The following is a 15158-nucleotide window of genomic DNA, read 5'->3' as shown; positions in this document are numbered from 1 at the left end:
CATTTTATGTCATTTGAGGGAATTCATTCGTTGTAAATGGCTACAGATCTGGCAAAGTGGAGACTGGTACCGTCTGCATGACAACGCACCTGCACATTGGTCCCAAATGGTCACACAGTTTCTCACCAAAACTCAAATTAATGTGCTTCCATACCCTGCCTATTCACCGGACTTAGCCCCATGTGATTTTTATTTGTTTCCATCAATGAAAAAGCATTTGCCATTTTGTGTCATCAGATGAGATGAGAGCAGCATTGCAGGAGGCCTTATGGGAGGTTTCAAAAAATGGCTTCCAGCAGTGCTTCCAGAAGTTATATGAGTGTTGGCAAAAGTGTATCATTGCTCAAGGTGATTTACTTTGGGGGTGGTTGTGCATTGGCAATATAAACTTTTTAAGGTAAAGAATTTTAAGCCAAGTCCCCAAACTTTTGGATCGTACTACGTATAATACACTTTTTTTTTAGGAGGAAATTTCATTATATGAGAATTATTTGTGGGAATTTGAAATAACAGCTTAATTAATAATTTTTATTCTTTTTTAAATAGTTTGTTATTATTGGGTATAAGTTATATTTTTCATCTAAATTGATCATATGAATTTCTTAATGTATAAAATTTTTAGATATGAAAATTAATTGCATTTTTTAAATCTTAAATATATGAATGATAATTAAGAATTTTTAATTAAAATTTTTACAATTAAAAATGCATACAATAGGTATTTTAAAAACAATTCTAAAGAAAAGAAAAAAATATTTAACCTTGCTTTGAGAAACAATAGTTAATTATTTTTAAAAATGTGTATTTTAAATATGGGATAAAGTTTTAATAATAATAGATAAAAATCTGAAAAATTTTATTTAACAATGAATTGCTTTGATGTATTTTTATTTAAACAAAAAAATATAAAACATATATATATAGTTTTATGATCTCAGATTTTACAGTTCAAATTAAATTTGTATTTATTTTACAAAGTTGGTCCAATTTTTTTAATATTGCATATTTATAAATTAGAAATATATTACAGTAGAGCATCGATTATCCGAATATCGAAACATTCCAGTCGGCAAATTCTAATTTCTGCTAGTGCTGTAGCACTACAGCACTCTCCCCCTCCCAGCCAACCTAAACTGTAGGCCTGCTTTAATGTACTACTTTATGTAAGCTATGTATTTGTAAGACATATGATAGAAAATATATACAGTACAGTTTTGTGTTTAATATATTTTTTTTGTACATGATCAGTTATCCGAACAACCCCAGTCCCAAATTGTTTTGGATAATTGATGCTCTACTGCAGTGTTTTTCAACCTGTAGGTTGCTACCCCCAGAGGGGTCACAAAGCCTTACAAGGGGGGTCGTGGGTAAAAGAAAAAGACAAGTGTTTGTAGGTCCTACACTACAATAAAAAAAACTACAATTTTGTTGAGAAGTCTGGGCCTGTTTATTTCACAGTACAATTGGTTTTTCAATCAGTATTTAGATCTCAACAGAAAAAAAATAAAAAACAGTTTTTAAAATCACTGATATAGTTTTAATATGGCCTTGGGGATCACCAGAATTTTTTAACTTGTAAAAGGGCTGCATATTCAAGAAGGTTGAAAAACACTGCTCTACTGTATTTTATCAGTGCTAATAATTAAATCTGCCTTTTAAATCACCCTTTAAAAAGAATTANTCCCAAATTGTTTTGGATAATTGATGCTCTACTGCAGTGTTCTTCAACCTGTAGGTTGCTACCCCCAGAGGGGTCACAAAGCCTTACAAGGGGGGTCGTGGGTAAAAGAAAAAGACAAGTGTTTGTAGGTCCTACACTACAATAAAAAAAACTACAATTTCGTTGAGAAGTCTGGGCCTGTTTATTTCACAGTACAATTGGTTTTTCAATCAGTATTTAGATCTCAACAGAAAAAAATAAAAAACATAGTTTTTAAAATCACTGATATAGTTTTAATATGACCTTGGGGGGTCACCAGAATTTTTTAACTTGTAAAGGGGCTGCATATTCAAGAAGGTTGAAAAACACTGCTCTACTGTATTTTATCAGTGCTAATAATTAAATCTGAATGAGTTNTGTGTTATAAATAGATTTAAGTGTGAAAAAATTAAACTTTTGAATTTAATAAAATAATAATTTTAATTTCAGCAAATTAGGTATCAGTCCAGCATTTATGATTATTCTTATAAAGATGCCAAGAAAATAGAAAACAAAAATTTAAATCGCTACAGAGATGTCAACCCATGTAAGTGTTTATCTTAAATTTTGTACTGTTTTGGTTTCTATATTATGTTCTGAATTTTTTATAATTCAAAACAATCCATTATTTGCCATTTAAAACATTTTTTAGTGATTTTTGAATTTAAAAAAAAATTGAGTTGATCACCTTCAAATATTTTTTTGAAAATTTAATGCTCTTGAATATCATTAAAACAGTTTTCTTTAAATAAATTGACACTTTAATCTGTTACGTATTAATAGATGATCACAGTCGTGTGCGATTGGAACGAGGGGACAAAGACTATATTAATGCTAGCCTTGTTGCACTCCCAGCTGCTAAACGTGCCTACATTTTAACTCAAGTAAGTAATTTGTTACTTAAAAGTTAAAAAATAATAATAATTTTATTATCTTAATTATATAAAACTATATTTTTTTCAGGGTCCTTTGCCAGTTACTGCTGGTCATTTCTGGTTAATGGTTTGGGAACAAAAATCCAAAGCTGTTTTAATGCTCAATAGGATTATAGAAAAAAATACAGTAAGAATTTATTTTAAGTAAAAAATTTAATGCCTAGAATTTTCTTTTCAATGTTCCCACTTAATATACTTATAAATATGATTTCAGGTAAAATGTCATCAGTACTGGCCTCTTGGAAGTTGCAATGGGGGAGATGATGATATGATTTTAAATGATGTCAGTCTCAAAGTTACATTTTTGAAAAAGAAAGACTTTTCACATTATACTTATGGGGAATTAAAACTAACTGATTTGCAGGTTTGTATAATACTTCTGAAAATTTTTCTAAAATATTCTATAAACATTGTAACAGTCTTAGTTATAATATGCAAACAATCTTTTTCAGACACTAGCAGTAGTATATCGTGCCACAAATACATAGCTTTTATATATTGAAACCACTTTATATTGCAATATTACAGTATTTTTAAGGTCTACATGAGATTGCATACAGTAACTCAAAATATTAGTTTTTTTTTACTAGGCTGTAAATGATTAACCAAAAAAATTGTACATTAACTAAGGTGAGAATAGATGAACTTAACTAAACACACTCAAGAATACCTTTTTAAATATGCAGGCATATTTATTAAATTCTAATGTTTTCGGTCATATTTAATGATCTTTATCAAGAATAAACAGAAAAAATCGAACTCCAAACTCTGACAAAAATTGAATAAACGATACAGGCATTTTGGAACGTTTTTTAAAAGGATATTATACGGGAATAAAGAGCGCCATCTCTACGTAAAGGCTGTCATTATATAACAACAGTAGCTATTAGAATGTTAAAATATATGATGTTCAAGATATAAAATAACAATAAAAATACAGACAGACATAAAGTACCAAATGTAATGTGTTGTGCAAATACGTTAACTTAAGGGTTCTGCCCTTACATAAGTTGCTGCTTTGCCACCATTCTTGATGCTTATAATATGCTTGATCACCATGCTGCCGATATTTTGCTTGCATCTTGGAAGTTGATAGCTAATCTTTTTTGGCTTTTTTTCAGAGTTTGGAGTTCAATTTTTTTCTGTTTTTTCCGTTTATTCTTGATAAAGGTCATTAAATATGAATGAAAACGTTAGAATTTAATAAATATGGCTGCATATTTAAAAGGTATTCTTGAGTGTGTTTAGTTAGTAAGAAATGCAGTCTATAATGAGTTTTTTAGATGAACTTAATTTATGTAATGTTCAAGATATTACAATTTGTCTGTTTTAGTATTTTAAGAAAATTAGTGGAGACATACACCACAATCATTAAATAAAATTGATATTTTGAATCAGGAATTAAAAACTAAGACACAAGAAGTGGGGGAAAAAGTGAAAAAAAATAAAGATTTAATTCAAGCACTTTCACTTGTTGCATTGCCACCTTATTCGGGAACAAAAAAATGGAACAAAGCTTTTTACAGATTTTAATGGAACATTTTTTTTACAGATACATTGGTAATAGCAGGAAATTAATTAAAAAATAACTACATAAAAAGACAAAAATAGGAATAAAAATAATGAAAGGCCTAAATGAAATGTTGCATGTGTACACAGGTGCAGAGAATACTTAATAATTTTCACCATTTATGTTCTATATGTGGTGAATGGCTTGGCTACATCTAGCATGAACAAAAGCTTGCAAACATGTAGCCAATGTTCCAGAAAGGACAATATGGAAGTGTTGACTGCTTAAAGTTTGTAAATAAAGAATGATTCCCAGAAAAGTTTATTCTCATCTTTAGTGGACAGTAAACATTGTACATTATGTGAGACATGTATAGGACTCAAGCAGTATGAGTTTGCTTGTCCTTAAGTACTCAATTTTACCAGGTTCTCAGTGAATTTCTGTCTTGGCTACTACTACACGTAGTGTTAGTTTTATAAAAGTGATGTGATTTCTCTTTACTCCTGTTTCAACTTTTCAAGCTATTATGCTGGCTAAAACTGACTACTTATTACTTGGGATTTTCCTATTTATTCTGCTTATTAGAGATCTCTTGTGCATGACAGAGTATCCTGCCTGTTACAGAACATATAGATACTCCAACAAGATATTTTAATTTGTTTGAAACTGGGTGATGCATTCACTTCACTCAGTTTCAACCTTGTGTATTCAACCTTGTGCTTCCTTAAACATTTAAAAATCTGAGGTTACACAGTTCCCTTAAGGCACCTGTCTAACAATCAAGTAACAACTGAAAAAATAACTTTAGGTTGAAATTCTTTTATTGATTTCTGATTATTTCTTTAATTTTATGTTGTTAATAAAAAGATTATTATAAATTAAATTAAATTTGGGAGGACTGATGCCATTGCTATCAAATAAAATAGTGTTTAACTATAAAGAATTCTTACAGGTGGGTAAAAGTAAAAAACAAAAAACTATTTGATTAAATGTCAACTTACATATTCATTTCTGCATGCAAATTAACTCTGAAAATATTTGCACAAAAGTTATGTATGCTAAGAAATTTTAGAAGAAAATAAAGAAGCTAGTAAATTTTGTAGTGTATTTACTACTGTGAGATCAGGAATTTTTAAAGGATTTTTTTTCTAATTTTTGCGAAATTTTAACTTAATGTCTTAACATGATCTTTAAATCAAATCACCGGAAAAGGGATAGAATGACATTTGCCCATCTAAACATCATCAATCTAACGTTGCAGGTATGAAAAAAATACAGTTGACTTAAAAGTTCACTATCCCTTTTCTGGAGGTAAGGATGACATTCTATCCCTTTTCCAGAGATGTTGATTTAAAAATGGTGTTAAGACATTAAGTTAAAATTTTGTGAAAATTAGATGAAATATCCCTTAAAAATTCCAGATCTCACGCTACTTTATTTTCTCTAGTTATTTGAAATTTAACAATTTTTTTAGAACAATATTTTGCTGGATATAATTAGTTTTTGAATGGTAATTTAAATGAAGAATGAAGCATTTGTTCAAAAGAGATTAGAATACAGACACTCCTCACTTAATGACAGAGTTCCATTCTTGGACTTGGTTGTTAAGCAAATTGGTCAATAAATGAGGAGCTTAATTGTTCTTATTTATTCTGGGTAAAGAAAAGGTCTAAAGGAAACTCCACTTTGATAAGTTTGTTTTAACTTTCATCTCTTACTGCAGAACATAAAAATACAATCTGCAACAATTAAAAACTAATGTATCAAAAAAATTAGTTACTCTATAAAAAGAAAGTAAGCACTTAAAACCTTGAAAACCTTGTAACAGACATTGTTTTGGCTTCTTTATATGTAGGACCTTTTGGGCATTCCCCAAAAAAGTCTAGCTTCGTTCATCATGATAATTTCATAAAATTGGTCGAAAAATATTGCCACTGCTTCTAAGTGTGCACCTCACTGCATAATTGCTGATACTTCAATTATGTAGGTTGAACAAAACTGTTGAAACCATCCATGGCTTGCCTAAATGTTTGTCAATTTTTCATCTTCACTCTCCTTCAAAATCCTCAGATACTATGAGCCTTGGCTTGAATTATTAAAAGGCTTATTGGCATTCTTTTTGTATCTATCAGAGTAATTTCTCCATTTCATGAATGAGGTGTTTTTTTGTTTAATTTTTATGGCTTTAAATTCTGTTGACACTTTCACTGCCTCTTTCACACTACCTCTGTCTTTCAGGTCACATGCTATAACTTGGTTTTTTTTATCAGTTCATAGTTATTTATAGTAATCATTTTTATCTCAAAATCAATAATCTTTCTTCAATCCTTGGTGCTTCCTCCAGATGAAGTCATCATCTGGAGCATCCAGCATCTTTGCCAGCATCTTGTATGGGGGTGCACAATAAAGTAAAAATTTATAAACAAAATATGTAGTCTTGGAGATTGTGAATACTTCATGTAGTAAATACTGCAGGAATGAGACTAAGAAAGGAGATTCCTGAGATTCAGGCTGAAAAGGGGGATTCCCTGCACTGGAGAGCTGGTTGTAAGTCAGAGCAGTCATTAAACAGGTAGGTCATTAAGTGAAGAGGTGTGTGTAATGCTATTGGGGATGCAGAAAAGGAGTGTCCAAACAACATTTATATTCATCAATATTCCATGTTCCTTTGCTAATGGTTTTTTTTTCTTTTTTTACACCTTTAGTTTAAAAGGTTGACATGATTAATTTACAGATAAATTTGTGAGCTCGCAGATTTTTACGGGCTTTTTAAAAATCCAAATTTTCTGTTAATTGTCTTCGGAAAAAACCCGAATAATTTGAACTAGATCGGATTTCACCAATTGTATAACAACTAGCTGAGGAAGTTTACAGTTAGGTGTGAAGAATGCACCATCATTGTCAACAAAAGTCAATCACGTGACAGTTTTCCCACGCTAATGACATAAAAGCTCGAATTTCCGGAAGCTCAGGGCAATTCGTCATAAGAAGTTATACTTTGTGATAGTGCCCACCTCGACTCCCAAACCTCCATACAGCGGACTTGATCCAGCTACAGAGAGAGGATAGAAGACACGGAAGACACCGCACCCAGACGAAACAGACTACGTTCGCCAACTCTTCCTTCCACTGAGAGATATTTAGGGGTTATAATTTGTAAAAGTGCTCTCTCGAACTAGAAATTAGGTCAGTGACATAGCTACGAAATTAGTCGCCATATTCTGTAAATATTTTAATATAACCGCATTTAACCTTAGTAGTAAGTTTGCCTCTTGTAGAATTTAGATTTGTTGATTCAATAAATGCTTTGTTATTTTGTTAACCTGTCTCCTGTCAATCAAGGACGCCTGCCGACTTACCGATGCACTCCCCACTCGATTTGCCCTCCTAGCCATCCAACAACCCCAAGATCGGGTTTTACCAGCCTGTGCAGAGTAAGTGGTAAATTGGGACTTAACCAGTGACCCACTGCTTATCTCACAAATTTGTGTTTAAGTATTGTTAAAAAAAATATTTGTTATCTAGACATAATGTCACCGAAACTGTGAAACACGATAATTTCAACCACACACCAGAAACATGCTTGCATGTGCAAATACACTCTTTCTTTCACAACACCTAACATACGAGCATTTTGTAAATTGGTTAATTGCATACTATTTTCTTTTTTTTAGTTCTCATTTTCAAAGTATGAGAGGTACTAGCTTTGAATTATCTAAATGCTTAATAAAAAAAATCTAATTAATTATTTTTTTAAATAGTAATTCAAATTTGAAATTTAAAGGAAACAACAATTGATTCAAATTATTGGATAAGTTTAAATTAAACAGGTTTAACTGGTGTGTACATTTTTTCACAATTTAATGACCCTGATATCCAAGTAAATGCAAACTGAACTATTTAAATGTTTTTCTAAAAGGTAACATGTATTTATTCTAATGAACAGCACACTGCACTGTCTATAACTTTTTTCATGTTGCAGTTATGCTAATTATTAGAATAAGTAACAGTATTTGGGATTAAGAAACTATTATATACATATAAGTGAGTTACTTTAACAAATCATTTTGTTGTAAAATTTCTTTACAACAGTGTAAGTTTTGCCTTGTTATTTATTGATCCTCTGGTATCACTATTTGAAATACTGTTTTTTATAAACAGTATTTCAAATAGCAATACTAGATTTATCTTACAAAATATATTTGTTTAAACTTAACTTTTAATATATTTTTAGAGTGGACAATCTAGAATTGTTCTTCATTTTCATTACACAACATGGCCTGATTTTGGTGTACCAGAATCTCCTGCGGCTTTTCTAAATTTTCTGATGGCTGTTCGAGAATCGGGTGCTCTGAACACTGATGTTGGTCCTCCCATTGTGCATTGTAGTGCTGGTATTGGACGCTCTGGAACCTTTTGTCTTGTTGATTCCTGTCTTGTTTTAGTAAGTATTTTTGTTTAAATATAATTTCCTTTTTCAGTGTGTTTTTTTAATATAAAATTAATATTATATATTATATACTATTTGCAATACTTTATCAAATAAGAAAAATCATTTTTAGAATAGCTTTAAGCCACATTATTTAATTGTAAAAGAAAAAAATATATTTACGTTAGAAGTGTTGAACACTAGATCGTGTTTTTAAAAACAATCACATGGCTTATTCTTCACCTTTAATTTAATTGAATGTCTATATTGGAGAAACAAAACAGAAACTAAAAATATGATTAAAAGAACATATATCAGATATGAAATATCACCAAATGCAGTCTGTCTTCCACGATCGTTGCCTCATAAATAATTGTAATATTGATAAAGAGAACACCAAAATCCTATACAAAGAAAGAAACACATAATAGAAAATTCAAAGAAAGTCTGCCATACTCAATTCAAAAAATTGTATAAATAAAAACGTAAGCATAAACATAAATAAAAACTGGCTAAATATATTATAGATTAAAATTTTTTTTCTTTTAAATATTTAAAATAATTTTATTAAAAACACCATCAGAGGCCATGAAACTACGCTATGTAATTGTGTAAATTCTGACCATCAAAAAAATAAGTGGGAGGTCCTCCTCGGGGCCGCCGTTGAAATACCACTACTTTCATTCAACTAAGTAAAAGGTGGAGAATAAGCCACATGATTGCTTTTAAAAACACGATCTAGTGTTCAACACTTCTAACGAAAATATTACAATATGATTTCACAACAAACGAACAAAAATATATTTATTTGAATAAAAGTTTTTTTGAATATTGGCCCTTATTATTATTATTTATTTTATTACATATTAGGAAGTTTTTCTGCATCATCAATTGTCTTTACTACTATGGCTTTATTTTATATAACATGTTTTTATTGACTTTCAGCACTGGGTTTAATACAATAAAAATGTTTTTGACCCATGAAAACATTTACTTAATTCTCAGTTAGTTTGTTCCATTTATGTAGATTCTAATTGAGAGTCCTAATGAATAGGTCAAACATTTTTATTGTATTAAAAATCCACTATTGGAAGTCAATAAGATGTGTTTTTGAATTTCATTGTCTCGCATCCAGTTTGCTCTAAGAATATTTTAACTATAACATGTTTTTATTGGTATTTTAATAAGTATCTGTAAACATCCTTTTAAATTGAACAATAATTATGGTTTCTATAAATATTAGATTTGAAATTATTGATTTATTACATCTTTCAGTTTTGATTAAGTTTTTGGTAATAGAACTTTTCTATGAGCATTTTTAAAAACATTTTTTTATGATTCTAAATCATAGTTAAGTCAGTTTATCTGAATGAATTCAGATAATTTTTTTTTTCATATTGAAAATTTTTGTAATTATAGCGAAACCATGAAATCTGGACACTGAGGGAATAAAGAAATGGTGTTTAGTTGTACAGAGGTTCTGTATTTTAGAAGTAAATTTCTTGGGAATTCATTTCAGACAAATATTTTGCTACTTCATAAAATACTATTTTATTTTAGGCTTTCTTGACATTTTTAATCTAAATAAACAACATTGCACATCTCATTATATAAATGAAGTGCCTTTGTTTGCATCTATTTTTTAATTGCAAAGAAAATGTTAATAATCTCACCTTCAGTTGGCATGCCAATTTCTGACATGACAACTTCTCTTTTGGTAAGTATTAAGAATTTTTGGACATTATAATGATAATGCCCATTGATAGATGATGTAAAATATAGAGCCAGTTAAATTGTCAAATTCTACAAAATATTTAATAGTTACACTGGATGCTGATTCCATTATCTCTGCAATGTGTCCTATGATATTAAACTTTGTGGCAATATCATCACTAATAACATTTTCAATTTCTTCAAAACCAGTATTTACAAAGTATTTCTGAATAATTTCCTATAATTGGCATCCCCCTATGAGAACATACCAAGTAACCACAACAAGACATCTATTCCATTAGCTGATTCTTTAGCTAATAAAATAAATGTCTTTTATGTGGTTACTTGGTACATTCTCCAAGGATGTCTTTGGCTAGATTCAGTTACAACATTTATCCAGTTTCTATGTGGTGGCAATACGTAAGAAACTGAATGCTGTTCATACAAAAGACAATACAAGTGTGTTTTTGGGTGATTGCAATAATTTTTCATTTCATACTTAGTAATAATACAATATTGTATTGTATTATATCAAAATCAAGTAAAGAAATTCATCTGAAACATTAAATATTTCAAATTTTTTTGTTAATGTTTAGAATGTGAAAGAGGCTATGAAAAATTGATATTTACTTATACTATTATTTTTATTTTTATAATTACTTAGATTTCAAAATACTTTCCTGAACAATATACAATAGATTTAAATGTAAACAATTAACATGTTAATTCAAAGTAAGCTGTCAACAGACATTTACAAGTATATGAAAAGTCTTGATTTTGGAATATATTTGAAGTTATATAGGACTTCAAATTAATTGTCTTGATCTTGAATCATGGGAGTCCAAATTTCCAAAGATGCAGTTTTTAGTAAAACATAGATTTTGATCAGGATTGTTGAAAAATGTCTGGATTTGCATAGGTTTGGATTTCAGAGTTTTACTATAATTCAGCTCAGATAAATTATCTACTTTCTCTCTAGCAAAATTATTCCTACTGCAATTTATAATTCTTACGTATACATGTTTTTATAAATAATATCTTAAGAGTACTTTATTATAAGTCTTACATAAAAATCTTTATTGGTGAAATTTTGTGTTGAATGAATATTAGCGGATTACAAGAATATGTAAATCAGTGCTGCTGCTGCATATTTGAATGGTTCATTGAAGGAAACATATGTTATGATAGTTTTTCAATGCAATTATAATAGCGAGGTTGAGGCCGAAGTTTTAAATGCAAAAACGTGTATGCAGGACATTCAGCTCCGCTTTCCTGTAAGCCTAGAAGTTTGACAGTGGTGTTTGGAATGTCGAGCATGATTCCACTGACTATCCAAACACCATTGTCAAACTTCTAGGCTTACAGGAAGGCGGCGCTGAACGTCCGGCGTATGCATTTTCGCATTTAAAACTTCAGCCTCACCTCACTAATAATCAAATTATTTTTCAATTTTGGTGAAAAGAATAATAAAGCTTTAAGCTTCTAATAGTTTAACAAATTTTCATTTTGAAAGTGTTCAAAATTCCATTTTTTAACATAATCACAGGCAATATTTTAACATGTTCAAATGAAAATCACTGCCTTATCCATGTTAACATGTGTAAGGCAGTGGTTTCTGCTGATTTTTCACACACAATTGCTGTTCCTTGAATTTGGCAATTATGAAAATTCTTGTAATGTGTCTTATCTGCAGTTGTCAATTTCAACATCATATATTGTTCAGTTTACAAGGTATTATTTTGTTTACAGAACAATGAATATCCTTGATCGGGCTCCCTTAAAGAGTTCTTCAGAATTTGTGATAGTGTGGTTTAATGTGAAACAAGTTCAGCTAGAAATAAATGATGGTAGAGCTAAGTTGTTTCTTGGAAGAATCAGAAAATTGTTATCTGTATTTTTTGGGCATGAAAAAACATTTAAAATGTTAACCTGAGACACTATGACCATCTCATGGAGATGGGTGTTCAAGGCTGTAAGAACTTGCTGTCAGTCATGAATAACTGACAAACATTTGTCATGATTACCTCTTGTGGCAATTATAAGATCTCCATGACATCAGAGTGGAAAATTACCATGTTGTGCAAAATTATTTTTAATACTAATGTTTCTTATAGTTTAAAAATTGTAATATATGTAATAAATTCAAGAAAACCATTTAAGCATGTATGTAATTTATTTTTTAACAGATTGAAGAAAGTGGAGATTCAAATTCAGTGAACATTCAAGAAATTTTACTGGAAATGCGACGTTATAGAATGGGTTTAATTCAAACACCAGATCAGTTAAGATTCTCTTACTTAGCAATCATTGAAGGAGCAAAGAAAATATTAAATAGAGAAAATAATAAAAAACAAATTGCAAATTCATTAAATTCTAATGAAAATATTGATAATAAAAAGGTATTTTTCAACTTTTACATTTTTAAAAAATGTGTTACGTTTACTGATAAATTCTGAAATTGTTACATATTAATGCTGTTTTTAATGAAAAGCCTCTACTAGGAATGGTCCATTATTTTTCATTTTTCTTCAGAATTTTTTTCATGCACATTCTTATTCTAAAATGAATATTGTCACATTCTCAGAATGGAAACATTTTTAATAGTTTTCACAATAATTGCCTTACTTTCTATTTATTTTTCTACACTTTATGTTCATAAACATAAGATTAAGAGAATTAAGGTTATATTCTGAAAAGTTTTTCTTTCTATTAAAATAATTTATTAGCAACAACTTGAAAAATCAGCTATATTAATACAAAATTACAAATAATGTTAAACAAATGATGATGATTTTTTGACAAATTTTGTTTTTACAGGATGAAGATAATTTAGTAAATAAAGATGAAAATGATGACACTCAAGAATCTCATCAGCCAATGTCAGAAGGAGATAATGAGGAAATTGAATCGGATATATCTGAAGGTATTAATGATAAAGAATACGAAATAGTTGAACCTCCACCACTACCTCCTCGACTTAAATCAGATTTATCTCCCGTGTCAGTCAAATCTCCTCCAGAAACAGAAAATCCAACCACCAAAGCAATAGAGAATTCTGCAGGCAGTCATTTGAATGCTACTGTTGAGACAAAGAGTCTTAAACCACAATCTACAATTTCAACAGAAGAAAGGTTTGTTTAAAAAAATTTTTATTTTGTTATAATTAAATAAAATTTGAGTATAAATTCTAAATTTATAAATTTTTTACAGTGAATATTCACAATTACGGAAACGAAATAGAGAAGAACGAATCAAGAAAACAAACCAATTGATTCAAAAGATCAGAAGGAAACAGCAGGAGGCAGAAGCTTGGTCACGTCGAAAATCTTTAATAAAATATTCTATAGGTGGTTTAATATTACTTTTAGGGACAGGAGTTTTGGTCTATTACATTAAAAGCTAAATGCCATCCCTTATTTAAATAGAAAGAAAAGAATTCGTGATACTTTTTGAATTTTACGTCTCAATCCTGTATCATTTTTAAATTAATCGAAATAATTTATGTTGAAAGATTTTTTTTTTTCTCATTATAATCAGCTTATTTGCTGAACAGTTTTATGTTGTGATGTGCTTTAATGCAGCAGAAGTATCATTTTTATACAATGGAATACTAAGATACGTTCCACGTTTTATATATTTTTCAATTTCTAAAATATTTTTATAATATTTGTATGGACTTAGAAAACTTTTTGTAGACACTTTCCATTTATTTTCACAGTTGTCTTTCTAAAAATTTCTAAATAATTCAAATAATTCCTACTTTGCTAAAAAGAAACGAACTTTAATCAATTTTTTAAAATATGTTAAAGAACTTTTTGCACTTGATTCTTTTCTAAATAGACTTTTTGCAAGAAATTCACTTGTGATATAAAAGCCAACTTCATATTTGAAAATTTTCAGGATTTCTACTTGTAGTGATTTTTAATCATATTTATTTTTGATATTTTCTTAAGTACAACTTCAAAAATATTTTTGGTCACCAGATGGAAATCCTAAAAATTTATTTACTCACATTACACTATGTACAGCAATCATCATCAGTAATTCAATTTATACTGATAGAAGTAGCTCAATTTGTGACAGTGCAATATACAACTGTACAAGAATGTTTTTCAAATCAAAACAAATTTTAAAACCGAAATTATTTTTAATTTAAAATAATCAGTTTATCAAATTTTTTTTATCTAAGATATACTTAATCTCTGGATAACATTTTTATCTCACATTCGTGTGAAAGTAGATTTATCTTTTTCCTTAATAAATTCTTACAAATATTTTAAAAGTCAATCATAAAATAAATTTTAAGGTAGATGATGTTAAACAAAAATTTTATTCATTGAACATTTAAGAGCATTAACTATTTAGATATTTGTATAAAATTTGATAAAGAAAAAAAACAGGCAACAAATTCATTCCATAATTTTCTAACCTTTTTTGTATAATCCATAAAATTGTCCAATTTACAATTTATTTTTAATTACTTTTCATTGCAAACAAGATATATATTCTGATGATTGTTTCTGAAGTTAAATATGTTATTCTAACAATGAATAATAAATTATTTCAATTATAATGTCTAAGTTATTTATTATAAAATATATATTAAAATTATTTGCAAGTTGTAGCACCACCTGAATTCTTAAATATAACCATCTTGTATAAAAATCAGTTTTCTTAAGCCTTAAATACAATTTTTTTTAATTAAAAAATGACATTAAAAGAATATTAAAATGCTTTGTCTCCAAAACTATTTTAAAAATCTTTTGAATAATTGTCTTACAATTTTCAGTTTACTTGGAAAGTTAAATGTATGACGTAAAACTGATTGTAAATTCTAAATTGCACAAATATTCAATGCAGCCAAAAAGATTA

The 15158-nt window shown here is 29.0% G+C and overlaps 1 protein-coding gene across 1 annotated transcript; it reads left to right on the top strand.

Annotated features, from left to right (window-relative positions):
- Nucleotides 1–285: 285 nt before the first annotated feature.
- Nucleotides 286–14818, top strand: LOC111635963 (tyrosine-protein phosphatase non-receptor type 2-like). Its single transcript, XM_023381108.1, has 9 exons — nt 286–348; nt 2150–2246; nt 2483–2583; nt 2663–2761; nt 2849–2998; nt 8379–8588; nt 12473–12685; nt 13104–13417; nt 13497–14818. Exons 1-9 carry the CDS (start codon nt 286–288, stop codon nt 13687–13689), a joined length of 1440 nt encoding a protein of 479 aa, XP_023236876.1. The 3' UTR covers nt 13690–14818.
- Nucleotides 14819–15158: the final 340 nt, after the last annotated feature.

Source organism: Centruroides sculpturatus, unplaced genomic scaffold (genome assembly GCF_000671375.1).
Source record: "Centruroides sculpturatus isolate CEXI.00-Female unplaced genomic scaffold, Cexi_2.0 scaffold954, whole genome shotgun sequence".
Classification (NCBI taxonomy): Eukaryota; Metazoa; Arthropoda; class Arachnida; order Scorpiones; family Buthidae; genus Centruroides; species Centruroides sculpturatus.
This window is presented reverse-complemented; position numbering and strand designations above follow the sequence as displayed.

What these genes read in the sequence shown, in the direction of transcription:
- LOC111635963 (XM_023381108.1), top strand. Translation starts at nt 286, where the DNA reads ATGGCTTCCAGCAGTGCTTCCAGAAGTTATATGAGTGTTGGCAAAAGT. An exon ending in GTGCCTACATTTTAACTCAA is followed by an intron (nt 2,584 to 2,662) that starts GTAAGTAATTTG and finishes TATTTTTTTCAG; the next exon opens with GGTCCTTTGCCAGTTACTGC. An exon ending in AAAATATTGATAATAAAAAG is followed by an intron (nt 12,686 to 13,103) that starts GTATTTTTCAAC and finishes TTGTTTTTACAG; the next exon opens with GATGAAGATAATTTAGTAAA.